At 40.8% G+C, this 26,567-nt stretch overlaps 1 protein-coding gene across 1 annotated transcript in view; it reads left to right on the forward strand.

Moving 5' to 3' along the window:
• The window catches only part of lrp1bb (low density lipoprotein receptor-related protein 1Bb), a 393,420-nt gene extending 369,415 nt beyond the window's left edge, over positions 1-24,005 (forward strand). The window contains exons 79-92 of the mRNA XM_070446279.1: positions 1,342-1,448; positions 2,187-2,303; positions 2,630-2,803; positions 3,738-3,863; positions 4,217-4,381; positions 6,129-6,290; positions 7,091-7,265; positions 7,538-7,642; positions 9,265-9,378; positions 10,373-10,449; positions 18,607-18,697; positions 18,943-19,093; positions 19,992-20,066; positions 22,686-24,005. Coding sequence (XP_070302380.1) covers positions 1,342-1,448; positions 2,187-2,303; positions 2,630-2,803; positions 3,738-3,863; positions 4,217-4,381; positions 6,129-6,290; positions 7,091-7,265; positions 7,538-7,642; positions 9,265-9,378; positions 10,373-10,449; positions 18,607-18,697; positions 18,943-19,093; positions 19,992-20,066; positions 22,686-22,826 — 1,780 coding nt within the window. The 3' untranslated portion in view covers positions 22,827-24,005. The remainder of the gene's footprint in view (positions 1-1,341; positions 1,449-2,186; positions 2,304-2,629; positions 2,804-3,737; positions 3,864-4,216; positions 4,382-6,128; positions 6,291-7,090; positions 7,266-7,537; positions 7,643-9,264; positions 9,379-10,372; positions 10,450-18,606; positions 18,698-18,942; positions 19,094-19,991; positions 20,067-22,685) is intronic.
• The last annotated feature ends 2,562 nt before the right edge of the window (positions 24,006-26,567 follow it).

A 26,567-nucleotide genomic window follows, 5' to 3' on the forward strand; every position in this document is an offset into this window, starting at 1 on the left:
ATGCGTACGCACAACTTCTAGAAGGTTTATCAACTCTATTGCAAGCAAATATGCTTATTGTTTGTTTGGAGGAAATGGGAGCTGTTTGTTGCACAGGAATTATAATAATGGTAGGCTAATAAAAAAATATAGACCTAATGATTAAACAGATGCATTTGCCATTGGTAAGGAGATTGCATAGCAGCATGTTGTCTAATATATTATTATTTCACTTTTATTAAATAGGCCTAAATCATAATCATATTGCAGGACATGTCTCTCTTCTTTTCTGACATAACTGGTTTAAATTATTCCCACTACACAACAAATAGTAGGCCACCATTTATCAATCGCTCATTCAATGGCCAAGCATGCTGGAAAGTAAATAGACCGGTAGTCTTGACAGTAGACCTAATCCTATGTGACAGTATGGGTAGGCTCCAGTATTGCTGTGCGATTAGGAGCGCAACATCATAGCCTAACCAATTTAATTTCAGAGCCTATACCAAGGCAGGAGATAGAGACACAATCATGTATTGATAAACAAAATATTGAACATTGTGTCTTTTGCATGGAATTGTTGGCTGTAGCTCTTAAATTGTTCTAAAGGACAATCAATCTTCCAGAATGTGCAGCCAGTGTTTGGCACTCACTAGGCAGCATGCATTTTTAGTTTGGAAAAGTCACTGCAGCATTCTGCCCAAACAGAAATGTGATAATTGCGCTTTCTTTTAGGAATTATCATGGCCTAGTTCAACATCTCCAAATCTTACAGCAAATGAGGGAGGGCATTTTTATTACCATAAAAGGTGAATGGAGGGCATTTTCCAGGCAGGGTTTTAGCGCTCGTTCACGGCCACGCAATATAATATGTCTCTGATCCATCAATTAAATATGTACAGTACCAGTCAAATGTTTGGACACGCCTTCTCATTCAAGGGTTTTTCTTTATTTTTATTCTTTTTGGCGTTGTAGAATAATAGTGAAGACATCAAAACTATGAAATAACACATATGGAATCATGTAGTAACCCAATTGAGATGGTTCGGGATGAGTTGGACCGCAGAGTGACGGAAAAGCAGCCAACAAGTGCTCAGTATATGTGAGAACTTTTTAAGACTGTTGGAAAAGCATTCCAGGTGAAGCTGGTTAGGAGAGTGCAAAGCTGTCATCAAAGCAAAGGGTGGCTACTTTGAAAAATCTGTTTGTTTAACACTTTTTGGTTACTACATGATTCCATATGTGTTATTTCATAGTTTTGATGTCTTCACTATTATTCTACAATGTAGAGAATAGTAAAAATTAAGAAAAACTATGTTATGGACATCTAACAGGAAATGCTTCTCTTTGTATCTTCTACAGGATGATGTACTGGACAGTAATAGGTGATCATTCTCATATTGAGGAGTCGGCTATGGATGGGTCCATGCGTAGGATCCTCTTGGAGAAGAACCTCAGGAGACCAACAGGTATCTATCTACAGGACACGATCATATTCATCTGCAAGTCCATACTTATCTTTTCATTGAGACGGGATGTTGTAGACTAGCCTAGTCCCAGATCTGTTTGTGCAGTCTTGGCAATGACAACGACCATAGGAGTTGGCAAGACAGTACAAACCGATCTGGGACCAGGCTAGTTGTAGACTAGAGGATAGATATGTTTGAAAATAAGGCCATGGAAAAAAAGTAAATGAATGTGTCTGACACACCAAACCTGTTGTGATGGTCCTGGGGGAGACACTTAGTGCTGATCTACTTTTTAAAAGATRGTTTGGCCTCCTTTAATGCAAGGGACACATGCACTGTCTCTGCCAAGGTAGGGGGAATTTATCATCTGTGGAAAAACACACACCCATTTAATCGCCATGACAACTTGGGTCATTTATCCAGTCAAACACATGATAGAAAATCATTTTATAAAATGGGAAATGTAGGGCATAACACCAAAAGTCTGTCATCAAAAGAAAATACAAATATACTGGTATACTGTATATGTCCTGTAGTATGATTCAACGTTAATGACTTTCTGACGATTGCGTAGAAAGTGAGATACCTTATGGAGATAAATAAAATAACTGTCTATTTATGCAGTCTATCCACAGCCTAACGCTGTTTAGAACCTGAGGGCTGTCGGAATGAAGGCGTCCATATTGATCTTTACACAATTCATAAGGAAAATAAATCTCTTCCTCTCATCCTCCCCAGGTCTGGCCATCGATTACTTTAACCAACGTTTGTACTGGGCTGATCCTGAGCTCTCCGAGATAGGCAGTGTGAGATTGGATGGGTCGGACCCTCTGGTGGCAATCAGGGACAGACACGGTAACATCACCACTGAGAACAAAACAAAGATTGACTATCCAAGCACATACTAGCTACTGATGTGATAATTTCTTTAATTTCCTCTACATTTATCAAAAGATTGCTACAATAATAGTGTTTGTGTGTGTGCACGCCTGCGTGTGTGTGGCTATTGCAAACTGTTAAACAATCGGTGTAGTATAGTACTACACACAGATCAGGTTTCCTACTAACTACTAGTACTGTCCTGGGATTTACAAACCCTCATTAAAACTACAACACGGTGTTCATGGTCATATGCTTCTTTCCACCCTGCCTTTATTCTGTTTCCACGGCTGTGTTTCCAGGAATATCCCAGCCATACAGGATTGACATATTTGAAGACTACATCTACGGGACTGGGCTAAAACACGAGGTCTTCAAAGTTCACAAGTATGGAAAACAGCCTGTGGAGTTTCTCCACTTGGGTCTCGAGAAAACGACCAATGTCATGATCTCCCACCGATACAAGCAGCAAGATGGTAAATAAATAAAATCTACTGATTTTCAGTGGATATTTTAATGAATACAAGTGTTAATGAGGGTCATGGGTAATACAGGGAAATGATCAGGGTTGTGTAATGTGGATATTGAAAATAGCAGCTGAACGGCCTTCTAGTATGAATGCAAGCGTAACAAGGGCAACAAACATGATATTACAGTAACAAACAAGACGACAATGCACCAATGTAGTATTGATATTCTAGATGGTTATGTGGGTCTAACTTCTGAATGGAAGAGCGTATAGTGTTCTTGAGCTAGTTTTTCATTTTCTCAAGTGTGGGACATGAGAGTCATCTCATTTCCCATGATAGGACCAATATATTTCACATTCTCTGCTTCTCTACTTGGTTGCTATTTATTATCTGTGTATTGTTAATGTTTATGGAGCGTCGGACATATCCGTCTTGGCTTGGGGTTTTCTTCAGTAAAGGGCAGCTGAACCGTTCTCCAAAGACTCATTAGTCCAGCCATGTAGCCTACTCTTTGGGCAGTAAAATTTACTGCACATCTTGCAGAACAGAAAGACCATGAGTGTTGGTTTGTAGTCTTCAGCGAAACACACTGACACCTTCTTCTTTCGCTASCTTTGATCTACAATGATTCCTGTAACCCCAAACACAACAAATCTGTGTAATTGTTTTTTTTCTGTTTCATTGAAAACCCAAACACTTCAATTGACTTATTGGTGCAAAATGGCAGCATGCTGCTGATGTTGTGCATATCGAAGTAGTGTTTGCTAACAGGGCATAGTAATCCTCTAGGACTAGGCATTGAGTGGAATGTGGATCATGTCTCTTGTTGATTTTGAATAGCAATACATTTGTGGATTGAAGAATAGTAAAGACACGAATGTGTTTTATTTGACGGCTGCATTGAAGCTTCGGCTACCGTTTGCCTCTTGTCTTGTTGCAGCGGTCAACCCATGCCTGAGAATGAACTGTGACTTCATGTGTCTACTGAACCCACTGGGTGCCACCTGCACTTGTCCAGAAGGGAAGGTACTGATCAACGGCTCCTGCAGTGATGTCAACATCTCAGGTAAACTATTCAAGACCACTGCCTAAACTTCACTTACTGCCTGCCAACGTAATATCACCTCTAAAACTGCTACAGTAGACAATCCAGCTGAGATGGCACTTGGCCAATGCAAATGAATGAAGTCAAATCTTTCTGAATCGCTCAGCATTTTGTGTACTTCAAAATAAGACTTGAATGTGGAAGTGCATTTTTTGAAATGATAACATAAGATGACATGCTTGTACAGTATCACGCTCTTTCTCCTGGCCCAGCTAAATGACACTGATGATGATTCATAGTTTAGAACGTACTTCAGAAAACCTGTCCACAAGTTCAGCATAATGAACACGCTGTGCATTGTTGTTGTATTGTAGGCGAGCTGTGCAGGCCACCGTGTGAGAACGGCGGGCGTTGCCTGGCCAATGAGAAGGGGGACTGGCGCTGCTACTGCTGGCCTGACTTCTCTGGAGAACGCTGTGAGGTCAACCACTGCACTGACTACTGCTTCAACGGAGGCACCTGCATGGGCTCACCCCTGGGTGAGTCTGCTGTTAAAATCCATATATTGATTGGTAGAAACATTTATGGATTGATCAGAGCAGGATTGACATAAGGCGTTATGTGCCCACAGGTCTTTACTCAAAAGTAGTTAAGTGGTTAAGAACTCTCTGGGTTGTGCTACAACAGTCTTACAACATTGATTGATTGATATAGGTAGAATAAGCATGAAGCATAATAGAGACAAGACATGTTAATAACTGAACCGATCATGTCTCATATTATTATTATTATTATTCATATATTTATTATCATTGGCCTGTTCTTCTGCCCTCTTCGGAGAACAAAAATTAACTTTGTTTTCCCAGCTTTTTCTTTTGTCGTTACATGTGTTTATACACACATTTGACAATTTGTCTCATTGTTAGTTTGCCACTCATCCTGCCTAACATGGATAAACTAAAATAGTGCAGAGCACTTGAGTTTTACTTCACGTCTCCCTGCTAAAAACGAGTCAATCGATTACATAATGCATGCAAGAGGGCAATTATTCACAACATCTCAGTCTCTTAGAACTGATGGACTGTGTGGACTCACAAGAGAAATTACCCATAGAGATAGATACATTTGGATTGCTGTGGTTTTCCTGACTGTTACATTTAGTTTTGAAGATTCGTGAAAATGTGAAATCGCTTCATGGTTTTGTAAACCTTGAAAATGATAAAAGTACATTTTAGAGAGTGTGCTAAATATAGTAGCTGAGTGTTGAATGCTAACACATACATACAAACTGTAATTGAACTGTCAGAGTAGTTTTAATGCTCCTGTCATTACTGGGGGTAGATAAAGTATTCAGGGACTGGCCTACAACTTTTGATTTGAATCGTTTAGTCTGGGAAGTAAAATGTTTGCCCTTAAAACATATATTTTCTCATCTCTTCTCGTAATAAATGTGTCGTCTTGCCCAGGGGGAATTTGATCGTTTGGGAATAATATGTTGAGAACATGTTGGTGTTCTCAGTCAATTGACTTCAAGCTGTCAGCCTTTGTATTATGACAGCAGCATTTGGCTAATGAGCTAGACAGATGCCTGATATGTGTCAGTGATATGTAATAACATTCTGTTTTTAAGAGACACATATGGGATTGAAACAAAGTGAGTATCACAGCAGGATTTTAAATTAGTTGGAGAGTTGGAGGCAGGGTTTCTCAATCTTGTTTGGTTCACCAGCCCAGTCAGTGTTATATGATCTGTGTTGTATGACGAATGGTACCCTCATTTATGGCCAATGCAGTCGAAGAAGAGTGAAACAAAGTGATGGGACATTTGTTCCGCTGCTGGGCATACAGTCACTGACTATTCTGTGTGCTGTTCATCCATGCTAGAAGACCGAGTTTTTTCATAAAGTAAGAGGTTTCGCTGTGTTGAGCACACATCCCCAGGCTTGGGGAGTATTGTTCAAAATGAGCGATGGAAGCAGAGCTTGGGAGAGCTTATTGTTAATGTCTTTCCTCAAGAACCCCAGTTTGGTGATGGAAGAGAACAGGTATCGCTGGAGGCACCCACTGTAATCAATTAAAGGACTGGAAATATTTCTCTCTGACCTCCAGGGACCTTGTGTTATCAAGGACCTTTTATCTTGGGTTTTTCAGATACTTGATACTCAACTTTGGGAACAAACAGACACATCCTCAACACTTGAGTTATAGTATCCTTGTAATAAACAATGTAAATGGAATTGTTAGCCAAACTCTCAATCCTCTCCTCTCCTCCCTCCATCCCTCCAGGGAAGCCAACATGTCGGTGCCCTGTAGGGTTCACAGGTCCGTTCTGTGAGAAGCGGGTGTGTGATTACTACTGTCTGAATGGTGGTACCTGTGATGTCAGCCTAGGGAACCAGCCGGTGTGCCGCTGCATGGCAGAGTATACTGGAGACCGCTGTCTGTACCGTGAGTAAAGGGATCCAATTACGTATGCACTCTTGGGGGTGCCTAATGTCTCTTGAGAGTGCCTGAGGTCAGATATATTTTTCGGGGGGCCCAAATATATATTTCAAGTCCCATGGAGAGCCACTGATTTGTTATGAGGAGCACAGCCCTCCCTTAAAATCATGTAATGTATTTCCAACCATCCACCAGCAATAGCAACAAACTACACATAAACATTTGACCTTAACACAATCAGTATCAACCTACCCTGTAGCATTCCCAAGATTACTAAAGAACATGAATAAACAACAATAGCTGACCATTTATATTCAGTCACACTCTAGAAATCTGATATCTTTTTAGTTTTGCATATTTAAGGTTCCAACGACAACAATAAATACTAAATCAAACAATGAATTGTTTTATTCCGGAAAGGGCATTTCATAGCTACAAATACCATGTGTGGGCAAGAGAGTAATTCTAAATGCCACTCTAAACAACCTTTGGGGGTTTCTGTGCTGCACTGATAAAATATTTCCTTCTCTTATGTTGGCTTTGTCATTATAAATTGTGTGGAAAACAATTTCAACTGACGCCATTACTGCGTTTCTACTGTAACTTGCCCAAGGGGTGATACGTTTTCATCTATGAACGAGATGCCATTTGATACAGATAATTAATTCTCATTAAAGGCCTGTAAAAATGTTATCAAACCAACTAAAACTATGCTCCCATTTCCTTAAYATGAAATGCACCTCTTTCTCTCCTCTATATCTCTCTCTTTCGCTTTCTCTTTTTCTGGTCTCTCTCTCCTCTGACAGACATCTGCCACCACTACTGTGTAAACTCCAAGGCCTGTACATTGTCCAGTAGTGGCCATGTAGAGTGCGTGTGTCCAGCCAAATACGAGGGCAACAAGTGTGAGGTGGACAAGTGCCTGAGGTGCCATGGAGCACCTTGCCTCGTCAACGATGACACAGGAGATGTGGTCTGCAAGTAAGTTGTTAGCATCTCACAACATTACTTTATATTCTATGTTGGGTTAACGCCTTAGAGCTAATGCTTGATGTACTGTAGTTGAACGTCTTCCATGTATTGTATTTTCTATGGTTATAATGCATTAACATTCCACAGCTTCACATTTTTCAAGACCGTTTACACAGAAAATAGGTTATCAATCAGTAGTCTTACAAACTCAAACAATGAAAGAAAGACAGAAATTGTGGGCCACCACTCAGTGACAGCAGCTTTCCTCTGTTTTCCTTCAGCTGTACTAATGGCAGGATGGCACCCAGCTGTCAGCTATGTGACGGCTACTGTTACAACGGAGGTACCTGTCACCTGGACCCTGACACCAATCTGCCCTTCTGTCAGTAAGTACAGTAACTACCTACTAGCAATAGCCTGGAATAACATTAGCCTAGGAAAGTTATCTTCTCTATTCTTACTTTATTCTTTGTTTAATCTTCATTGCCATTCAGTTATGCCAAACAGGCTGGCCTAAAGTGGAACCAAATCTCCTTGGGCTTTTATTATAATGATTGATTTTTGAAGGTGGTGGTGGAGTAGGGGAGTTTTCTTTATTTTTAACACAGGGCTAAGATCCTAAGTAGAGAGGGTGTTTGACACCAGTGGGCGCCGGCCATGTCACAGCAAGAGACAGGATGATATGGCTCAATAAGATAATGAGTCACACCTGCCTCTACATGAGGGGCTTTGATGTGGGTATAGATCTTTAAAAAGCTAACCCTCTGTGGCAGTGTAGAAGAAAGGAAGCTCTGCATGGGGTACAGCTACAGAAAGTAACCACAAACTAAAACTACTGAAACGTTACTGTTCAGAACATATCACACTGTTCGTTTGTCACTGTGTCTCCACTCTGTGGTAGGCTTCAGGAGAAAGTGTATACACTATTTTGATCTTCAGTGATAAGAAGTGTGTTATACAAGTAATGAGCAGCAGAAACTCCATAGCAATGACTGGTAGAGGACAATAGGTTGGTTCCAGAGACCTGTGGGAATCATCCAAGAGAATGTATGCTCTGCAGTTCTGGTGGTCCACAAAGATTAATTTCAGCTCCGTTATAATCAGGTGTGGTTCAATGTTAAAGACCTCCCCACGGAGATGATTGGAAATCCCTCTGAAAAGGGAAACCTTGTTGCTTGAACGATCTTTTTTACTGCCCCCATTGTCCATTGTAGTTAAAATGAAATTTGTGGCCATGACTGGCAAGATTCAAGGGATAGAATCAATTTCTATGCAAATGATCCCATCTCATTTTCCACGAGGTTAACAGATCTTGATAATGTGGTTTATTCATTGGCTGCGAGGCATAGAGATTAGGTTAGATGATGGATACGTCTGTGTCAAGAAATCATAATGTTTGACCTTAAACTATAACAGAGTAAATTAATATCTTATCCAAGCCACCCGAGAAACTCCACAGGCAGRAAAATCCTCATTGAGATGGTAATTTTCAGATAACTGTCTTAAAGGTCTAAGGGATTTTCAAAACTCATCAATGTGTTCCGCCAGTAAATATAATCAGTGTATATAAACATAAAGTGGGCATAATAATCGTTTTGATGAATTCACAGGGCACAGACTGTTTGTCAAGATCAACATGTTCATAAATAATCTGCATTTGCTTATTTCTGTTTATTTTTCTGTATTAAAAATATTCTGTTCGTTTTTTTTAAATACTGTAAATAAGCATAGTGTGAATTGATAGCAACTGAAAAAACGTATTTTTTGCCTCAATGGATGTGGTTGTTTTTAGCTTAGCTAACCATAACGTTTCGAGTTTAGTTTTAGTCAAACATTTTTTGCATGAATGATAGAAACATGAAAGTTTACCAAGGGACGAATCTATTAAAGTATTTTGGAACAAATCTGTCGTATTTTGTTTGATGCCATGTTGAAGGGTTTCCAGCTGCCTATACAATACCTACYCTGGTCGGTTTTATCAATATCACACCACCACACTGTTTTACAGCTGCACGTCAGGGTTCAAGAACCAACGTTGTGATGAGCTGGCCAACCCATGTGATTACTTCTGTCAGAATGAGGGGATGTGCACTATCACTGCCCTTAACAAACCACGCTGCAAGTAGGTCCCTTCCTCACTTCCTGTGGCTGTTCCAGAGGTCTCACCCCCCGCCCTCTCGTCATTCAGCTCCATTTCARCCAGTGTGATGGTCTATATAWCACTTTTCCCACTATAATACAGTAYCTACTCCCTCTTTAACTCACTGCTAACCATCCACATCTCATTCAGCCCGAGCTGACATGCCCTTTGAGTAACATTAAAGTGATGATGTGACGTGACATGTGAATATAGGGGACCTGTTGTGACCTGCATGTATGATGACTAATTTTGCAACGTGAATTGGGAGACAAGAAAATGTGGACCTTTAACTTTGAGTTGCATAGTATTTAGTTTTGAAATAAGTACATTCAACAGCATGTCAATGGTTTTGTTTTAGATTAGATTACAAACAATTTTCTGTTCATCAGATCTTACCTAGTATTTTCCCTAACAACATTGTATTTGATCTTTTTCCCATTAAAATTCAGGATTGTCCATGCTGTGACATTCTTTCTATGGGGGAATGATTCATTGTTTGTATGTGTGAGATGCTATTCTCATTCTTATTCCTGATTGTTTGGTGTTGTGATTCATGGAGTGCATGTAATTTAGTATAATTTCATACCTTCCGTCACCATCCAGTTGCAGCCGTCAGATCACTCATGCTTTACAGACACATCAGCGTCAATCACGTCCAATTGGAAATCACCTCCTCTAACTAGGGTCATTCATCACTCCCATTGGATACCATCCAAACAGCAAACCAGATGACTCCTTGTTTTCTCACTGTTTTTTGCTGAATATTCATTATGTTAATCAGTATGTTATCTACTCCTCACTAAATGTAGATGTCTTCTGTGTTCGTTATATCAAATCTACTGGACTAAATCTGTAATATTTTTATCCATGGTTTAGTGTCTCCTTTGTTCCTATAGTGATCTTTCTATGTGGGGATTAAGGTAGAGAGCGCTAAGGACTATGGTTGATTTTCTCATCTCTGATTGGTCTGTTCCAGGTGCTCAGCCAATTGGGCAGGGACACAGTGTGAAAGGCCCGCCCCTAAAAGCAGCAGATCGGACAACACCAGTGGAAGTGAGTTCAGGAGTCACATTACTCACCCAGTGTCATGCATAACCAAAAGGCTAACCAGAGGATGGCTATCGTTAGGTGGATTGTTGACACGTATGCCTAACTTTAAACAGAGAGCAAGAGGCGAAGTGAGACGGTCCACTCCCATCAAAATCTGTCCAAGCGGAAATACACCGATAAGCAGACCAATAAGCAGACATATATCTTTTTTTTCACCTTTATTTAACCAGGTAGGCCAGTTGAGATCAAGTTCTCATTTACAACTGTGACCTAGCCAAGATAAAGCAAAGCAGTGAGACACAAACAACAACACAGACTTACACATGGAATAAACAAACGTACAGTCAATAACACAATAGAAAAGTCTATATACAGTGTGTGCAAATGAGGTAAGATTAGGGAGGTAAGGCAATAAATAGGCCATAGTGGCAAAGTAATTACAATTAAGCAAATACACACTGGAGTGATAGATGTGCAGAAGTTGAATGTGCAAGTAGAGATACTGGGGTGCAAAGGAGCAAAAAAWWATAATTACAATATGGGGATGAGGTAGTTGGATGGGCTATTTACAGGTGGGCTATGTACAGGTGCAATRATCTGTAAGCTGCTCTGACAGCTGATGCTTAAAGTTAGTGAGGGWGATATGAGTCTCTAGCTTCAGTGATTTTTGCMATTTGTTCCAGTCATTGACAGCAGAGAACTGKAAGGAAAGGAGGCCAAAGGAGGAATTGGCTTTGGGGGTGACCAGTGAAATACACCTGCTGGAGCGCGTGCTACGGGTGGGTGCTGCTCTGGTGACCAGTGAGTTAAGGCGGGGCTTTACCTAGCAAAGGCTTATAGATGACCTGAAGCCAGTGGGTTTGGCGACGAATATGAAGCGAGGGCCAGCCAACGAGAGCATACAGGTCGCAGTGGTGGGTAGTATATTGGGCTTTGGTGACAAAACAGATGGCACTGTGATAGACTGCATCCAATTTGCTGAGTAGAGTGTTGGAGGCTATTTTGTAAATGACATCGCCAAAGTCAAGGATCGGTAGGATAGTTAGTTTTACGAGGGTATGTTTGGCACATGAGTGAAGGATGCTTTGTTGCGAAATAGGAAGCCGATTTCACTTTGGATTGGAAATGCTTAATATGAGTCWGGAAGGAGAGTTTAYATTCTAACCAGACACCTAGGTATTTGTAGTTGTCCACGTATTCTAAGTCAGAACCATCCAGAGTAGTGATGCTAGACGGGCGAGCAGGTGCGGGCAGCGATCGGCTGAAGAGCATGCATTTAGTTTTACTTGCATTTAAGAGCAGTTGGAGGCCACAGAAGGAGAGTTGTATGGCATTGAAGCTCGTCTGGAGGTTAGTTAACACAATGTCCAAAGAAGGGCCAGAAGTATACAGAATGGTGTCGTCTGCGAGCAGCAAGCAAGATGTATACATACATTGATGTATACAGAGAAAAGAGTCGGCCCGAGGATTGAACCCTGTGGCACCCCCATAGAGACTGCCAGAGGTCCAGACAACAGGCCCTCCGATTTGASACACTGAACTCTGTCAGAGAAGTAGTTGGTGAACCAGGYGAGGCCGTCAGTTGAGAAACCAAGGCTGTTGAGTCTGCCGATAAGAATGTGGTGATTGACAGAGTCAAAAGCCTTGGCCAGGTCGATGAATACGGCTGTACAGTATTGTCTTTTATTAATGGTGGTTATGATATYGTTTAGGACCTTGAGCATGGCTGAGGTGCACCCATGACTAGCTCGGAAACCGGATTGCATAGCGGAGAAGGTACGGTGGGATTCGAAATGGTCGGTGATCTGTTTGTTAACTTGGCTTTTGAAGACCTTAGAAAGGCGGGGTAAGATAGATAAAGGTCTGTAACAGTTTTTGTCTAGAGTGTCTCCCCCTTTGAAGAGGGGGATGACCACGGCAGCTTTCCAATCTTTGGGGATCTCAGACGATACGAAARATCGGTTGAACAGGGTAGTAATAGGGGTTGCAACAWTTGCAGACCGCCTGCCTTCCCAACATTGGGACAACAACTCCCATTTTTAGGTGGAGACAAGACCATCTCGTCATTATATACAGTATCCCTGCTATAAAGCTCAACTCCACATTTAATTCTAAATGCCTACTGCTTGCAAAATACATTTTTTCAACTATATATATGTTTCTTTGCAGGACACTGGATCGCAGGATTGTCCTGACTTCAAATCAAAATCAAATCAAATTTTATTTGTCACATGCACCGAATACAACAGGTGTAGACCTTACCGTGAAATGCTTACTTAAGCCCTAACCAACAATGCAGTTTTAAGAAAAATAAGAGTTAAGAATTTATTTACTAAATAAACTAAAAAAATATAATAATAAAAAAATTACAATAAAATAACAATAACGAGGCTATATACAGCCGGTACCAGTACSGAGTCAATGTGCGGGGGTACAGGTTAGTCAAGGTAATTGAGGTAATATGTACATTTAGGTACAGTAGGGGTAAAATGACTATGCATAGATAATAAACAGCGAACAGCAGCAGCATAAAAAAGGGGGTGTCGATGCAAATAGTCTGGGTTGCCTTTTGATTAGCTTTTCAGCAATCTTATGGCTTGGGGTTAGAAGCTGTTAACCTCTCTTGGGCACGTGAGACGGTAGCGTCCCACCTCTTCAAAAGCAAGTGAAACTGCTGGGCGCCAAATTCAAATACAGAAATACTCATTATAAAAATTCAGACAACAAAACATATTTTACATAGGTTTAAAGATGAACTGCTTGTGAATCCAACCACAGATAGTCAATTTAAAAGGTAAACAAGAAACGCACTCTCTCGGTCTGGCGCAGGAAAAAGCTCTGTGACACGGCAGGGTTCACTCATTCAGACTGCTCTTACTTCTTCATTTTTCAGAATACAAGCCTGAAACAATTTCTGAAGACTGTTGACATCTAGTGAAAGGCATAGAAACTGTAATTTGAATCCTAAGTCAATGGATACTGTATTGGCATCTGTCTCTTATACACATCTAGATGTGTATAAGAGACAGACTTTAGAGTGTTTTCTATCCAAATCTACCAGTTATATGCATACCATATATTCTGGGCCCGAGATGCAGGCAGTTTAATTTGGGCATGCATTTCATCCAAAATTCCAAATGCTGCCCCCTACCCTAGAGAAGTTAAGATGCCTTTTGGACCTAGACTTGGCGCTCCGGTACCTCTTGCTGTGTGGTAGCAGAGAGAACAGTCTATGATAAGAGTCTTTGGCAATTATTAGGGCCTTCCACTGACAGCCTGGTATAGAGGTCCTGGATGGCAGAAAGCTTGGCCCCAGTGATGTACTGGGCTGTACGCACTAGCCTCTGTATCGCCTTGCGGTCAGAGGCCGAGCAGTTGCCATACCAGGCGGTGATGCAACCAGTCAATTTGCTCTCGATGGTGCAGCTGTATAACTTTATGAGGATCTGAGGACCCATGCCAAATCGTTTCAGTCTTCTGAGGGGGAATAGGCATTGTCGTGCTCTCTCCACAACCTGTCTCTTATACACATCTAGATGTGTATAAGAGACAGCCGGTACCTCTTGCTGTGTGGTAGCAGAGAGAACAGTCTATGATAAGAGTCTTTGGCAATTATTAGGGCCTTCCACTGACAGCCTGGTATAGAGGTCCTGGATGGCAGAAAGCTTGGCCCCAGTGATGTACTGGGCTGTACGCACTAGCCTCTGTATCGCCTTGCGGTCAGAGGCCGAGCAGTTGCCATACCAGGCGGTGATGCAACCAGTCAATTTGCTCTCGATGGTGCAGCTGTATAACTTTATGAGGATCTGAGGACCCATGCCAAATCKTTTCAGTCTTCTGAKGGGGAATAGGCATTGTCGTGCTCTCTYCACAACAGTCTTGGTGTATTTTAACCATGATAGTTTGTYGGTGATGTGGACACCAAGGAACTTGATGCACTCAACCTGCTCCACTATATTCCTGTCAATGAGAAAGGGGKTGTGCTCGGTCCTCCTTTTCCTGAACTTTCAATAATACCTGAATTGGTTCACCTTGCTTTTCTGGTTGGCTGGATGCAAGTTTCACCATCCAATTATCTACAGGAATACAAGTTTCATCATTCATCAAGTTTCATCACAACCGTGGTGATACGTTGGCACATGAAAATTATTAGAATGTGTCAATTTGCATTCTATCCATGCTGGCTTTGTCGAGCTACCTGAGACATGAAACAGATAGGTAGAACGGCATACAGGCTGTCGCTAATTTATTAATGTGCATTTTGCCTAAATGGGTAATGGAAAACCTGTAACCACTTCATTTTTATTTAGGTGTGATGTCATTACGTCCAACTGTTTTTATCGACACAAGATCGTTAAATGGAACACCGCAGCAGGCAATTGTCGCATTTATTTTCTATGCAAACTTTCTAAATGTCGTCAAAAAATCACTGAACAATTTAATGGAAACATAGCTTGGGATTAGGGATGCACCGATATGCATTTTTGGCCTATACCCGATATTTTCCTTGCCAAAAAACCTGATACCTATTAACCTGTCTAGCCCGGGGTTCCGCTAGCGGAACTCTCCCACATTCCACTGAAAAGGCAGAGCGCGAAATTCAAAAAATATTTTTGAGAAATATTTAACTTTCACACATTAACAAGTCCAATACAGCAAATGAAAGATAAACATCTTGTGAATCCAGTCAACATGTCCGATTTTTAAAATGTTTTACAGCGAAACACCACGTATATTTATGTTAGCTCACCACAAAATACAAAAAAGCACAGACATTTCTTTCACAGCACAGGTAGCTTGCAGAAAACCAACCAAACAAAACCAAGAACCAACCAAACTAACCAAGAAACAACTTCATCAGATGACAGTCCTATAACATGTTACACAATAAATCTATGTTTTGTTCGAAAAATGTGCATATTTGAGCTATAAATCAGTTTTACATTGCAGCTACCATCACAGCTACCGTCACAAATAGCACCGAAGCAGCCAGAGTAATTATAGAGACCAACGTGAAATACCTAATACTCATCATAAAACATTTCTGAAAAATGCATGGTGACAGCAAATGAAAGACAAGCATCTTGTGAATCCAGCCAATATTTCAGATTTTTAAGTGTTTTACAGCGAAAACACAATATAGCATTATATTAGCTTACCACAATAGCCAGAAACACAAGCCATTTACCAGCAGCAAAAGTTAGCGATGTAACAAACCAGCAAAAGATATATAATTTTTGACTAACCTTGATAAGCTTCATCAGATGACAGTCCTATAACATCAGGTTATACATACACTTATGTTTTGTTCGAAAATGTGCATATTTAGAGCTGAAATCAGTGGTTTATACATGTGCTAACGTAGCATTTTTCCCAGAATGTGCGGATATTTTTCTAAAACTCACCTATTCTGACCAAATAACTATTCATAACAGAAAAAGGAAATGTTGTATATGAAATGATAGAGACACTAGTTCGTAATGCAATCGCCGGTGTTAGAATTCTAAAAATAACTTCATTACGACATCCAGCTTACGTTATAGCGAGAGCGTGCCAAAATCTGGGCGCTAACTATAGTACACATGTTCGACAGATATATGAAATAGCATCATAAAATGGGTCCTACTTTTGATGATCTTCCATCAGAATGTTGTACAAGGGGTCCTTTGTCGGGAACAATCGTTGTTTGGTTTTAGAATTGCCTTTTTCCCTCGCGAATTAGCAAGCAAAACTAGCAAGTGCGCTAAGCTGTCCATCTTCCACAACGCAAAGAACGCAACACGTCTAAACTCCCGAAAAAATTTAAATAATCTAATAAAACTATATTGAAAAAACATACTTTACGATGATATCTTCACATTTATCAAATAAAATCAAGCCGGAGATATAAGACGTCTATAACGATTGCTTTTCAGAAGCCAATACTGGTGACCTTATGCGCTTCCTGAACAAACGAATTCTGGGTCATGTCATTCCAAGCTGTCTCTTTTGACCATAGAAGAGATTGAGACCTCACAGCTATTAACATCTAGTGGAAGGCGTATGAAGTGCATGTATAGTCACAAATCTCAAGCAAAATGATAGGGAGGCCTGGAACAGAGCCTCGATTTGAGATTTTTCACTTTCTGACAGGAAGTTTGCTGCAAAATGAGTTCTGTTTTTACTCACAGATATAATTCAAACGGTTTTAGAAACTTGAGAGTGTTTCTATCCAATAGTAATAATAATGGCATATTGTACGAGCAAGAATAGAGTACGAGGCCGTTTAAATTGGGCACGATTTTCCCCAAAGTGTAAATAGCGCCCTCTATCCTCAATAATCTGATATTTAAAATTGTAGCAGCCTTTTAGCATTCTATGTCAGTTAACTTCTCTGCGCTACGGATCCTTTTACGGGATCCTTTCCTAAACAACCGCTAGAATTGCAAAAATATTACTAAAAATATTTATAATCATGCAATCACAAGTGAAATATACAAAACACAGCTTAGCTTGTTGTTAATCCACCTATCGTGTCAGATTTGTGAAAATATACTTTACAGCGAAAGAAATCCAAGCTTTTGTAGTGTAGCTTTCAACGCTACAACAGTTAGCCTTATATTAGCTTGGTTAGCTTGGTCACGAGTCAGAAAAGCAATGAAATTAATCCGCTTACCTTTGATAATCTTCGGATGTTTCCACTCACGAGACTCCCAGTTACACAACAAATGTTATTTTTGTTCGATAAATATTACTTCACAAATATAATATCACAAAAAAACGCAATTTGGGTTGCGCATTATGTTCAGAAAATCAAAGCCGTGTTCCGTTCGACAAATTCCAAAAAGTACAGCTCTGTCTGCCCGTGGCCTCTTCTGTCGTGGGTCCTCTTCCTCGGTCACTGTGTCTGATTCCATCTTGTCCWGCTGTGTCTGTAACATTTCACATAAACCCTGTTTCTTGTCTGCATCGAAGTAGCGGTCCTTGTACCTAGCATCGAGCATGGTGGCGACACAGTAAAGAGGCTCAGGGAGAATGCCACCAAATCGYTTGWTCACAGCCTCTAGTAGAGTACTTTTGCAAGTTTTAACCCCACGATCTGTGTTGGCAGTTTTGTTGAGCAAGCGTTTCAATGCCATGACAGAGGGTATCACGTCTGCTGCAGAGTCTGTTGATGAGCTTATTTCTTGAGTCAGTTGTTCGAATGGAGCTAGGATTGTGTTCATGTTTCAAACATCTCAAATGCCATTGAAATGGCAGCAGCGGTATGAGAACCAGYACATTCTTGAGCATGCAATACGGCTTTCCTCAGTTGGAAATCCTCGTCKACCCACTGTGCTGTCAGACTCAGCATGCTCATGGGGCTGACATCGCTGGTCCAAATGTCAGTCGTGAAGCTAATAGCAGTGAYGCTATTACTGTAGCAAGTAGCTCATGGATGTGCGTTTCAGCAATACTGTGTAACTCTGGTAGGGCAACATCTGAAAAATAACGCCTACTTGGTAGTATGTACCGGGGCTCGAGGTGCTCGACCAGTCGGCGAAAGCCAACATCATCCACGACAGAGAAYGGTTGACTGTCAAGGGCAATGAATTCCATTATCTTGGCGTTAATGGRTTTTGCCTTTGAGTTGTCTCGCTGAAATACTCTTTCAAATGACTGCTCGACTTGAACTTGTTTAGTTGTTGGAAGTGTGCGCTTAGTTTTTTTCTGCTTTTGTTCTAGGTAGTCGCTGAACATCTGGGGGCGATGCATTTTCAAACTAGTAATTAGGTTTGTGGTATTGAAAGATTTCACATTCTCCCCTCCTCGGGAAATAATAGCAGCACAAACGTTGCGTATGGCCTTTTTGTTATCTTCCTTTGAAACTTCCAGATAGATCCACACAGTAGACTTTGTGGGCTAGGTTAGGAATGCTGTGTTGCACGTGTAGCGCTGTATTTTTCGTGGCGTCATTACGTCATCTACCTATGTTATATAGGTATGCACGTCAGCTTTGACAGCGGTTTTGCACATTGGCATTAAACTAGACATCGGGCTGATGTCGATGTTGGAATTTTTAGCTAATATCGTCCGACTCTGATATGCTTACTGATATATCGTGCATCCCTACTTGTGGTAACAGTAACAGTAAGCCTACATTTTAATGCAATTCCATCCTTTATCTTTTCTGTGTTTCAGGGAGCATAGCCATCATCGTGCCTCTGGTCCTGCTGGTGATCTTGATCACAACAGTGGTGGCGGGTGTTTTCATCTGCAAACGAAGGCAGAGGTACAATAGGTTAAGCCTAATAAGTAACCATGCTGGCTGTTATGTCCTGTGATATGTGTTGTATGTCTTGTAATTTTGTGTTTTATGTGTATACCAGGAATGCCTGTATTGTTGCCAGACAGATTTCCATATAGGACAATTAAGTATTCAATTCAATTTAAATTGTGGTGTGGTTGGTGATCTCAGGTACAACATACCATATATTATCTCCTGATAATGAGTTCTGGTTGTCCTCCTTCTCCCAGGGGGAAGCGRGTGACTAGGCAGCCCATGACGAATGGAGGGATAAACGTGGAGATAGGAAACCCTTCCTACAACATGTATGAGGTCGACCACGACAACCATGCAGATGCTGGCAGCCTTCTGCGACCAAACTTTACACTGGACCCTCATAAGGTTTGTATTGTCAGACTATGTACAAAATCAGCCATTCATTTTGTGCGTAATAACATGTCGTGTGAATGCAAAAACTCTCAGATTAGTAGAATATTGTAAATGTGTATTGCTGAGGAAAACTGTTATTCATGTTTCAATATTTCATTGGGATAATATAATTTACAGAGACATAACGTTGTAGTCTCATCTGTTAATACATCAGTATGCTACCATCATCCATCCATTTTTGGTATCCTAGTCATGTAATTAGTAGTGTGATAGCAAAATGAGGCTTAAGAATCTCCTCTTGTGGCATACTAGACTGTCTATCCAYGGTTTGTTTTAAAATAGATGTGTAGTTATATTGGCAGATGGAGCATAAACCTCAGGTATGTGGAGAGAAACATTATTAAGGTGCTCTGTACCAAGGGAACATTTTATCTGCTGTTGATTCATTTTCTTCTTAGGTCTCAGCACTGCACTAACACTACGAATATCAAATAAATCATAACAGCTTTACTGATCTATCTTGTTAGCTAACTTGCCTGCTACCACTTCAAGCTTAATGCGTTTAGTTCTCGCCATGCCAACTTTGACATCTGCTATTGTCAGTCCCACCTGGATCCCTTTTCATTAGAAAGGTAGAGGCAGACTGAATCACATCTAGCTCGCTCCTCTATCAGTGGATGCTGTAGGTGAAAGTTGCAATGGTTTTTTGTTGAGTTTGCAAGTTCCAAAACCAAAACTGGATTGACAATCGATGATCTCATTTTCTAGTCATCACATCATTTTTAGTTCCTCACTAATGTTGATATATCATGGATTTTCAGTTGGATTTTATTCATATACACAGCGTTTGTTGGTTGACAACAGCTTGGCCTTGTGGCATGGTGAACACGGCAGAACTTGTGTGTTGCAGGGCTGGTGTGTGAAGTCCAGTGACCCTCGCACCCTGGGCATACATACTGTGCCCAAGGAGGTGATACCTGGACAGGTGAATTCTCCCATCCTTCCCCTTAGTTTACACCAGCGATTCTCAACTGGTGTGTCAGGAATATGAGCAAATTTAAATGATTGACAATGAAAAAGGTTCGGGACTGTTGTTCCCTTGTCATATAATTGGTACATTTACTATCAATATCGCATTAAAAATTGTTCTCCAGATTGCATTATGGCAACAACAACAAAAATATTGGATCGCTACTGAGACAACCTGGTTCCATTTGGGTCTCAAGGCAAAACCAGTTGAGATCCATCACCATCTCATACAGAGGGAGCCATAATGTCTTGCCATTCACTATAAAAGGAACAGATGTGCCTCCCGAGTGGCGCAGTGGTCTAAGRCACTGCGTTGCAGTGCTAGCTGTGCCACTAGAGATCCTGGTTCGAGTCCAGGCTCTGTCGCAGCCAGCCGTGACCGGGAGACCCATGGGGTGGCGCGCAATTGACCCAGTGTCGTCCTGGTTAGGGGAGGGTTTGCCCGGCAGGGATGTTCTTGTCCCATCGCGCTCTAGCTTACTTCTGTGGTGGGCCGGGAGCAATGCACGCTGACACGATCACTAGGTGTAYGTTGTTTCCTCTGACAYATTGGTGCGGCTGGCTTCCGGGTTAAGCGGGCATTGTGTCAAGAAGCAGTGCAGCTTGGCTGGGTTGTGTTTCAGAGGATGCACGGCTCTCGACCTTCGCCTCTCCTGGGTCTGTAAGGGAGTTGCAGCGATGGGACAATACTGTGACTACCAATTGGATACCACGAAATTGGGGACAAAAAGGAAAAGATGTTTGTAAATCTCCTTTTTGTAGGAAGCCAGTTGTAGTGCATTTTAGTGATAGACGATTCAATTCATCTTGAAGTATTTACTAGTACTATTTACTAGCACTAGTAAAAGAGACTTCGGAATATATGCTACCGCCAATTTGGGAACTAACATCCCATTGGAAAAGCTCAGTATTGYTAATTTGATATGTAAACTCAGCAAAAAAGAAACGTCCTCTCACTGTCAACTGCGTTTATTTTCAGCAAACTTAACATGTGTAAATATTTGTATGAATATAACAAGATTTAACAACTGAGACCTGAACAAGTTCCACAGACATGTGACTAACAGAAATGAAATAATGTGTCCCTGGACAAAGGGGGGGGGTCAAAATCAAAAGTAAMAGTCAGTATCTGGTGTGGCCACCAGCTGCATTAAGTACTGCAATGCATCTCCTCCTCATGGACTGCACCAGATTTGCCAGTTATTGCTGTGAGATGTTACCCCAMTCTTCCACCAAGGCACCTGCAAGTTCCTGGACATTTCTGGGGGAAATGGCTCTAGCCCTCACCCTCCGATCCAACAGGTCCCAGACATGCTCAATGGGATTGAGATCCGGGCTCTTCGCTGGCCGTKGCAGAACACTGACATTCCCGTCTTGCAGGAAATCATGCACAGAACGAGCAGTAAGGCTGGTGGCATTGTCATGCTGGAGGGTCATGTCAGGATGAGCCTGCAGGAAGGGTACCACATGAGGGAGGAGGAGGTCTTCCCTGTAACGCATAGCGTTGAGATTGCCTGCAATGACAACAAGCTCAGTCCGATGATGTTGTGACACACCGCCCCAGACCATGACAGCGACGGTGGGTTTGTGCCCATAGGTGACGTTGTTGTGGGTGATGTCTGGTGAGGACCTTCCTTACAACAGGCCTACAAGCCCTCAGTCCAGCCTCTCTCAGCCTATTGCGGACAGTCTGAGCACTGATGGAGGGATTGTGCATTCCTGTTGTAACTCGGGCAGTTGTTGTTGCCATCCTGTACCTGTCCCGCAGGTGTGATGTTCGGATGTACCGATCCTGTGCAGGTGTTGTTACACGTGGTCTGCCACTGAGGACGGTCAGCTGTCCGTCCTGTCTCCCTGTAGCGCTGTCTTAGGCGTCTCACAGTACGGACATTGCAATTTATTGCCCTGGCCACATCGGCAGTCCTCATGCCTCCTTGCAGCATGCCTAAGGCACGTTCACGCAGATGAGCAGGGACCCTGGGCATCTTTCATTTGGTGTTTTTCAGTCAGTTGAAAGGCCTCTTTAGTGTCCTAAGTTTTCATAACTGTGACCTCAATTGCCTACCGTCTGTAAGCTGTTAGTGTCTTAACGACCGTTCCACAGGTGCATGTTCATTAATTGTTTATGGTTCATTGAACAAGCATGGGAAACAGTGTTTGAACCCTTTACAATGAAGATCTGTGAAGTTATTTGGATTTTTACGTATTATCTTTGAAAGACAGGGTCCTGAAAAAGGGACATTTCTGTTTTGCTGAGATTATATTAGACGTAAACAATGCATGTTTAATACCGTATCTTTCACTAATGTGCATGACCTATCTTCTTTCTTTCCTGCTACCTTGCAATAACTTTTAGCTGATACGTTTATCTTTACCCTTCTTGATTAACTATAACATAAAAAAGTTGTCTGTTGCCTCTGTATCAAGAGAAAACAAAGCAGGGCATCTTCATTCGGGTCTAAGGGCATCTTCATTCGGGGCACCAAATTACATAGGGTATTTTCTTATGCATTGTTGACAGCTGTGCTGATGTGTCTGTCATATATATAACAGCATTTTTACTTCCTTAATGCAGCCCATGAACTACTCCAACCCAGTGTATGCAAAGATCTACCTTGACGGACAGAACTGTCGGAAACCGGTCATCAATATAGACGAGAGGAGAGAGCTACTCCCAAAGAAACTAGAGGGGACAATTCGCGAAACCGCCGCATAGCCTGACTTTACACTTTCTACTCCTTTTATAAGACAGTGTACAAATGTATAAAAACAAGAGGAAAATAAGAATTTTCTATTTCCTATCAGGCTCCGGTCCTCACGGTTAGGTTTGTTGGTTTTTAGCATCAGCATTACCTCCTCATTTGTGTGCTGAACACTTTTATTTCAATTTGTTTAGTTTACGTTGTTTGCTTTATGTTTCTCGAACAATTGTTATACAGCACTATATAGTATATACTGTAAGACACTGAAGTAAAGCTGCTGATTTACAAAATACCTTATTAACACCGGAACTCTTCTGTTGTAAAGAAACGTTAAGATCGATACAATACTTATTTCTGTACCTGTACATGTCTCTCTCTTGTTAAAGTGGAACCAACAAATTGTTATTCTGGTGCAGTATACAGTACTAACGCAGGTCTCGATTTTTCTTTTCTGAACAAATATCTCATCTTTTAAAAACAATAATAGTTTGAGGTTGGTCAAGTTATGATTGCTATGGTTTCCACTGTCATTACTTTTCTCAGAACAAAAACTGTTATTCTTCACAATAACATGTTATCATTTCATGGCTTCATACCTGAGTAGTGAAGCTTGTTTTCTGTCTTTGTCTTTGTATCATTTGATTCAGCCATGATGGATACACAGGTTAGTTTTAAGATAGTCCTTTTCCGTTGACCATCTAATTCAGTATTCTACAGTGTTATAGCATCATGTTCATGTAATAATTTCAAACATGTATTTGCTCTGCTTCAAATGGAAGATATTTTACTGAGGTGTCTGAAATGTATACTCCATCTAAGAAGTTCTGTTTGGATCACAGAGATGATTGAAGCTCAACATGAATGTTCTGACAATAGTCACAGATATAGACGTCCATATTTTTTTAGGTCTCTTGTTCCAACAAAGTATCTGTATCTACGTTACGGCATAAGGATTTAAACACGGAAAAGGATTTAACACAACTTTACGGCTACAATGTGACTTTAGAGAATTATAAAAAAATACTTTCTGTTACTTTCAGAAAAGGAAAGACGATAGATATAACACATTTTATAATTTTGTATTTTATTTGTATGTTTGGCTGCTTGTATTTTGAAGAAATGTATTAAATGTAAGTACTTTTATATAAATGTAAATCAATATAAAATAAAGGGGGCTTATTTCCATTTCAAAATACATATATTTTGGTTTTTTAGATCTCTGCTTGATAATGGCGCTAACATCAGACTTCAACATGATGCTACATCGCAAGTTAATTCACATAAAATGTTACCCAATGCTAGTGGTAATATGAGCATGTGGCATTTTTTCCAGCAAGACACCTGTTGGAACAATACCTCACATGAAGGGATTTAAAGCTATAATCCGCAGTTGAAACAATAACAAAGCAGYCACCCCGCCTCTGTTTTGGAGAAATGTAACTACTCTCAAGTTCACAGACAGAGTTATGGATGCAAGGACTAACCATTGATGATATAGAAATTGTGGTGTTTGAGGCTATATAGTGTTTGATTACATTTACGTTGTTTACAAACATTGGATTTAAAAAAGCGTATATTTTGGGTTCTGATGGGGTAAGACAGTTGAACTAAGCTCATGAAGCATTTATAAGTTCTATTTTTCAATAATCAATGGGTATATATCATTCATTTATAAGTCCCAAAATGGATTAGTGACTAAGGATTCTAGCTTTAAGTGATATAGCTGTCATATTACCAGGGTTTGCATGGTCCCTGACCTAACACGTCAGTCAACAGCTGACACATCTTATCTGTTGTATGGAACAGGCTAAGAGGACAGGATTACAGATTACTGTGTTACCAGTGTGCGTATCGGTGTGTGTGCTTGTTTGAAGTGTGTGTATGAAGGCCAAGTGCATTAATTACCTCCGACGATGAACACGCCAACAACGCTCACCACACAGCACACCAAATGGTAATTCAGTCGCTGAGAGTTTTAGAACACAATGGCCGATCATCTGCACCCCTCAGTGTTTCACCTGTTCTGTCACCATGGCAACCGTATAACGGAGAGGGAGGACAGACTGACTGATTGCACTTTGTCCAGAGTGCTGCTCCCTGCTCCATCCCCTGGTATTTTCCTCCCCTGCTATCAACATAAATCTGAGCAGCTGAAGTGCTGCTATTTGGGAGGCGAAAGTGCTGCTATTTGATGTGGCGTAGCTCTGATATGATCTCAAATTCGTACCAGGTTTTGAGTCTCACTGAGTATGTTTACGTGCACACTGATAATTATATATTGAACTGATTGTGGCAGTACGCCTAGTATGTCAATAATCATGTAAACACTTTACTCTGCTAATCTTAATCGGTGTGAGATAAAAATCTATTTAAACACCTGCTTTTCAAGCAATCTTTGAAATTATTAGGACACGTAAACAGCTTAATCAGCATTCCAGCTGTGTATTTGATCTGGCATGTGCCAGCACCAGTGGCACAAGCCTCCACTTATGCGCATTTGAAGTGAGTTCGGAAAAACAGAAAATATGCATTTTAGAAATAGTTTTCATATAATATATTTTTTTATTTAACCTTTAACTAGGTAAGTCAGTTAAGAGCAAATTCTTATTTACAATGACGGCCTAGGAACAGTGGGTTAACTGCCTCGTTCAGGGGCATATTCRATCTACTTTAGTAACCTTTCGGTTACTGGCACAACGCTCTTACCACTAGGCTACCTGCCGCCACATATACAGACTTTATATGTCCAAACTCAGAATCACATAGGCTTCGCAAAAATAACGTGGTCACTGTGGTGGAACATTTTTATTTTGATTGACGATATTCTGCATTTACTTCAGTCCCAGGTAGCCTAGCAGTTAGAACGTCTGGTCAGTAACTGAAAGGTTGCTGGTTTGAATACCTTCCCTGTTAAGGTGAAATGTCTGTCAATGTGTTCTTGAGCAAGGCATTTAACCCTAATTTGCTCTGGGGGTGCAGTACTACCATGGCTGACCTGGTAAAACAACACATTTCACTGCATCTATCCAGTGTATGTGACAATAATAAGGTAACCTGACTTCAGATGTGTCCATGTAAACAGGATTATTAGGGAATTTGTTGTTCTTGCAAAGCATGTAAACGTTTTAAACTATTATATTAATCTGACTATCCACAATAATTGTTTTACTGTGTGCATGTAACAGTACTCACTGCTGTGATTAGGAGGCAGACGTTTTATAGGTACTTTAATTTATATTGAATTAGCCACGTCAAGGATGTAGTCTTATGAGTTAATTTATTCCAAGAGCCATGTAGTGTTACTACAGTAGAGATACCTGTCAACAGTATGTTTGTGATGTGGTTTAAATTACATGCACTGAGAGTGTGTGTTGACAACAGTTGAATGCTTTGGAGAACTGTCAGTACTTTATTAATACATTTAGTATATTTTTGCCCTTGAAGATTTGATTACCTGTTAATTGTATATTGGTGATGAGGTGTTCATGGCACACTTTGAGAAACCAACTGTTGAATGTTTAGCTACAAAACTGTCAAACATGGCAAAATGTTGTGTTATTAACCTTGAGGATTAAGTTGAATATTGAATGTTGGTGAAGTGGGTTGCATTACAGTTACCTACTGTGAGAGGAAAGAAAATGGTTTGTAAGTGTTTTACTACAAAAACAATACAAACTGTCAAAACATTACTATATTTCTGACATTGCAGATGTACACTGAGTGTATAAAACATTAGGAACATCTTCTTAATATTG

The sequence above is a fragment of the Salvelinus sp. IW2-2015 genome, linkage group LG2 (genome assembly GCF_002910315.2).
Source record: "Salvelinus sp. IW2-2015 linkage group LG2, ASM291031v2, whole genome shotgun sequence".
In the NCBI taxonomy this organism is placed as follows: domain Eukaryota; kingdom Metazoa; phylum Chordata; class Actinopteri; order Salmoniformes; family Salmonidae; genus Salvelinus; species Salvelinus sp. IW2-2015.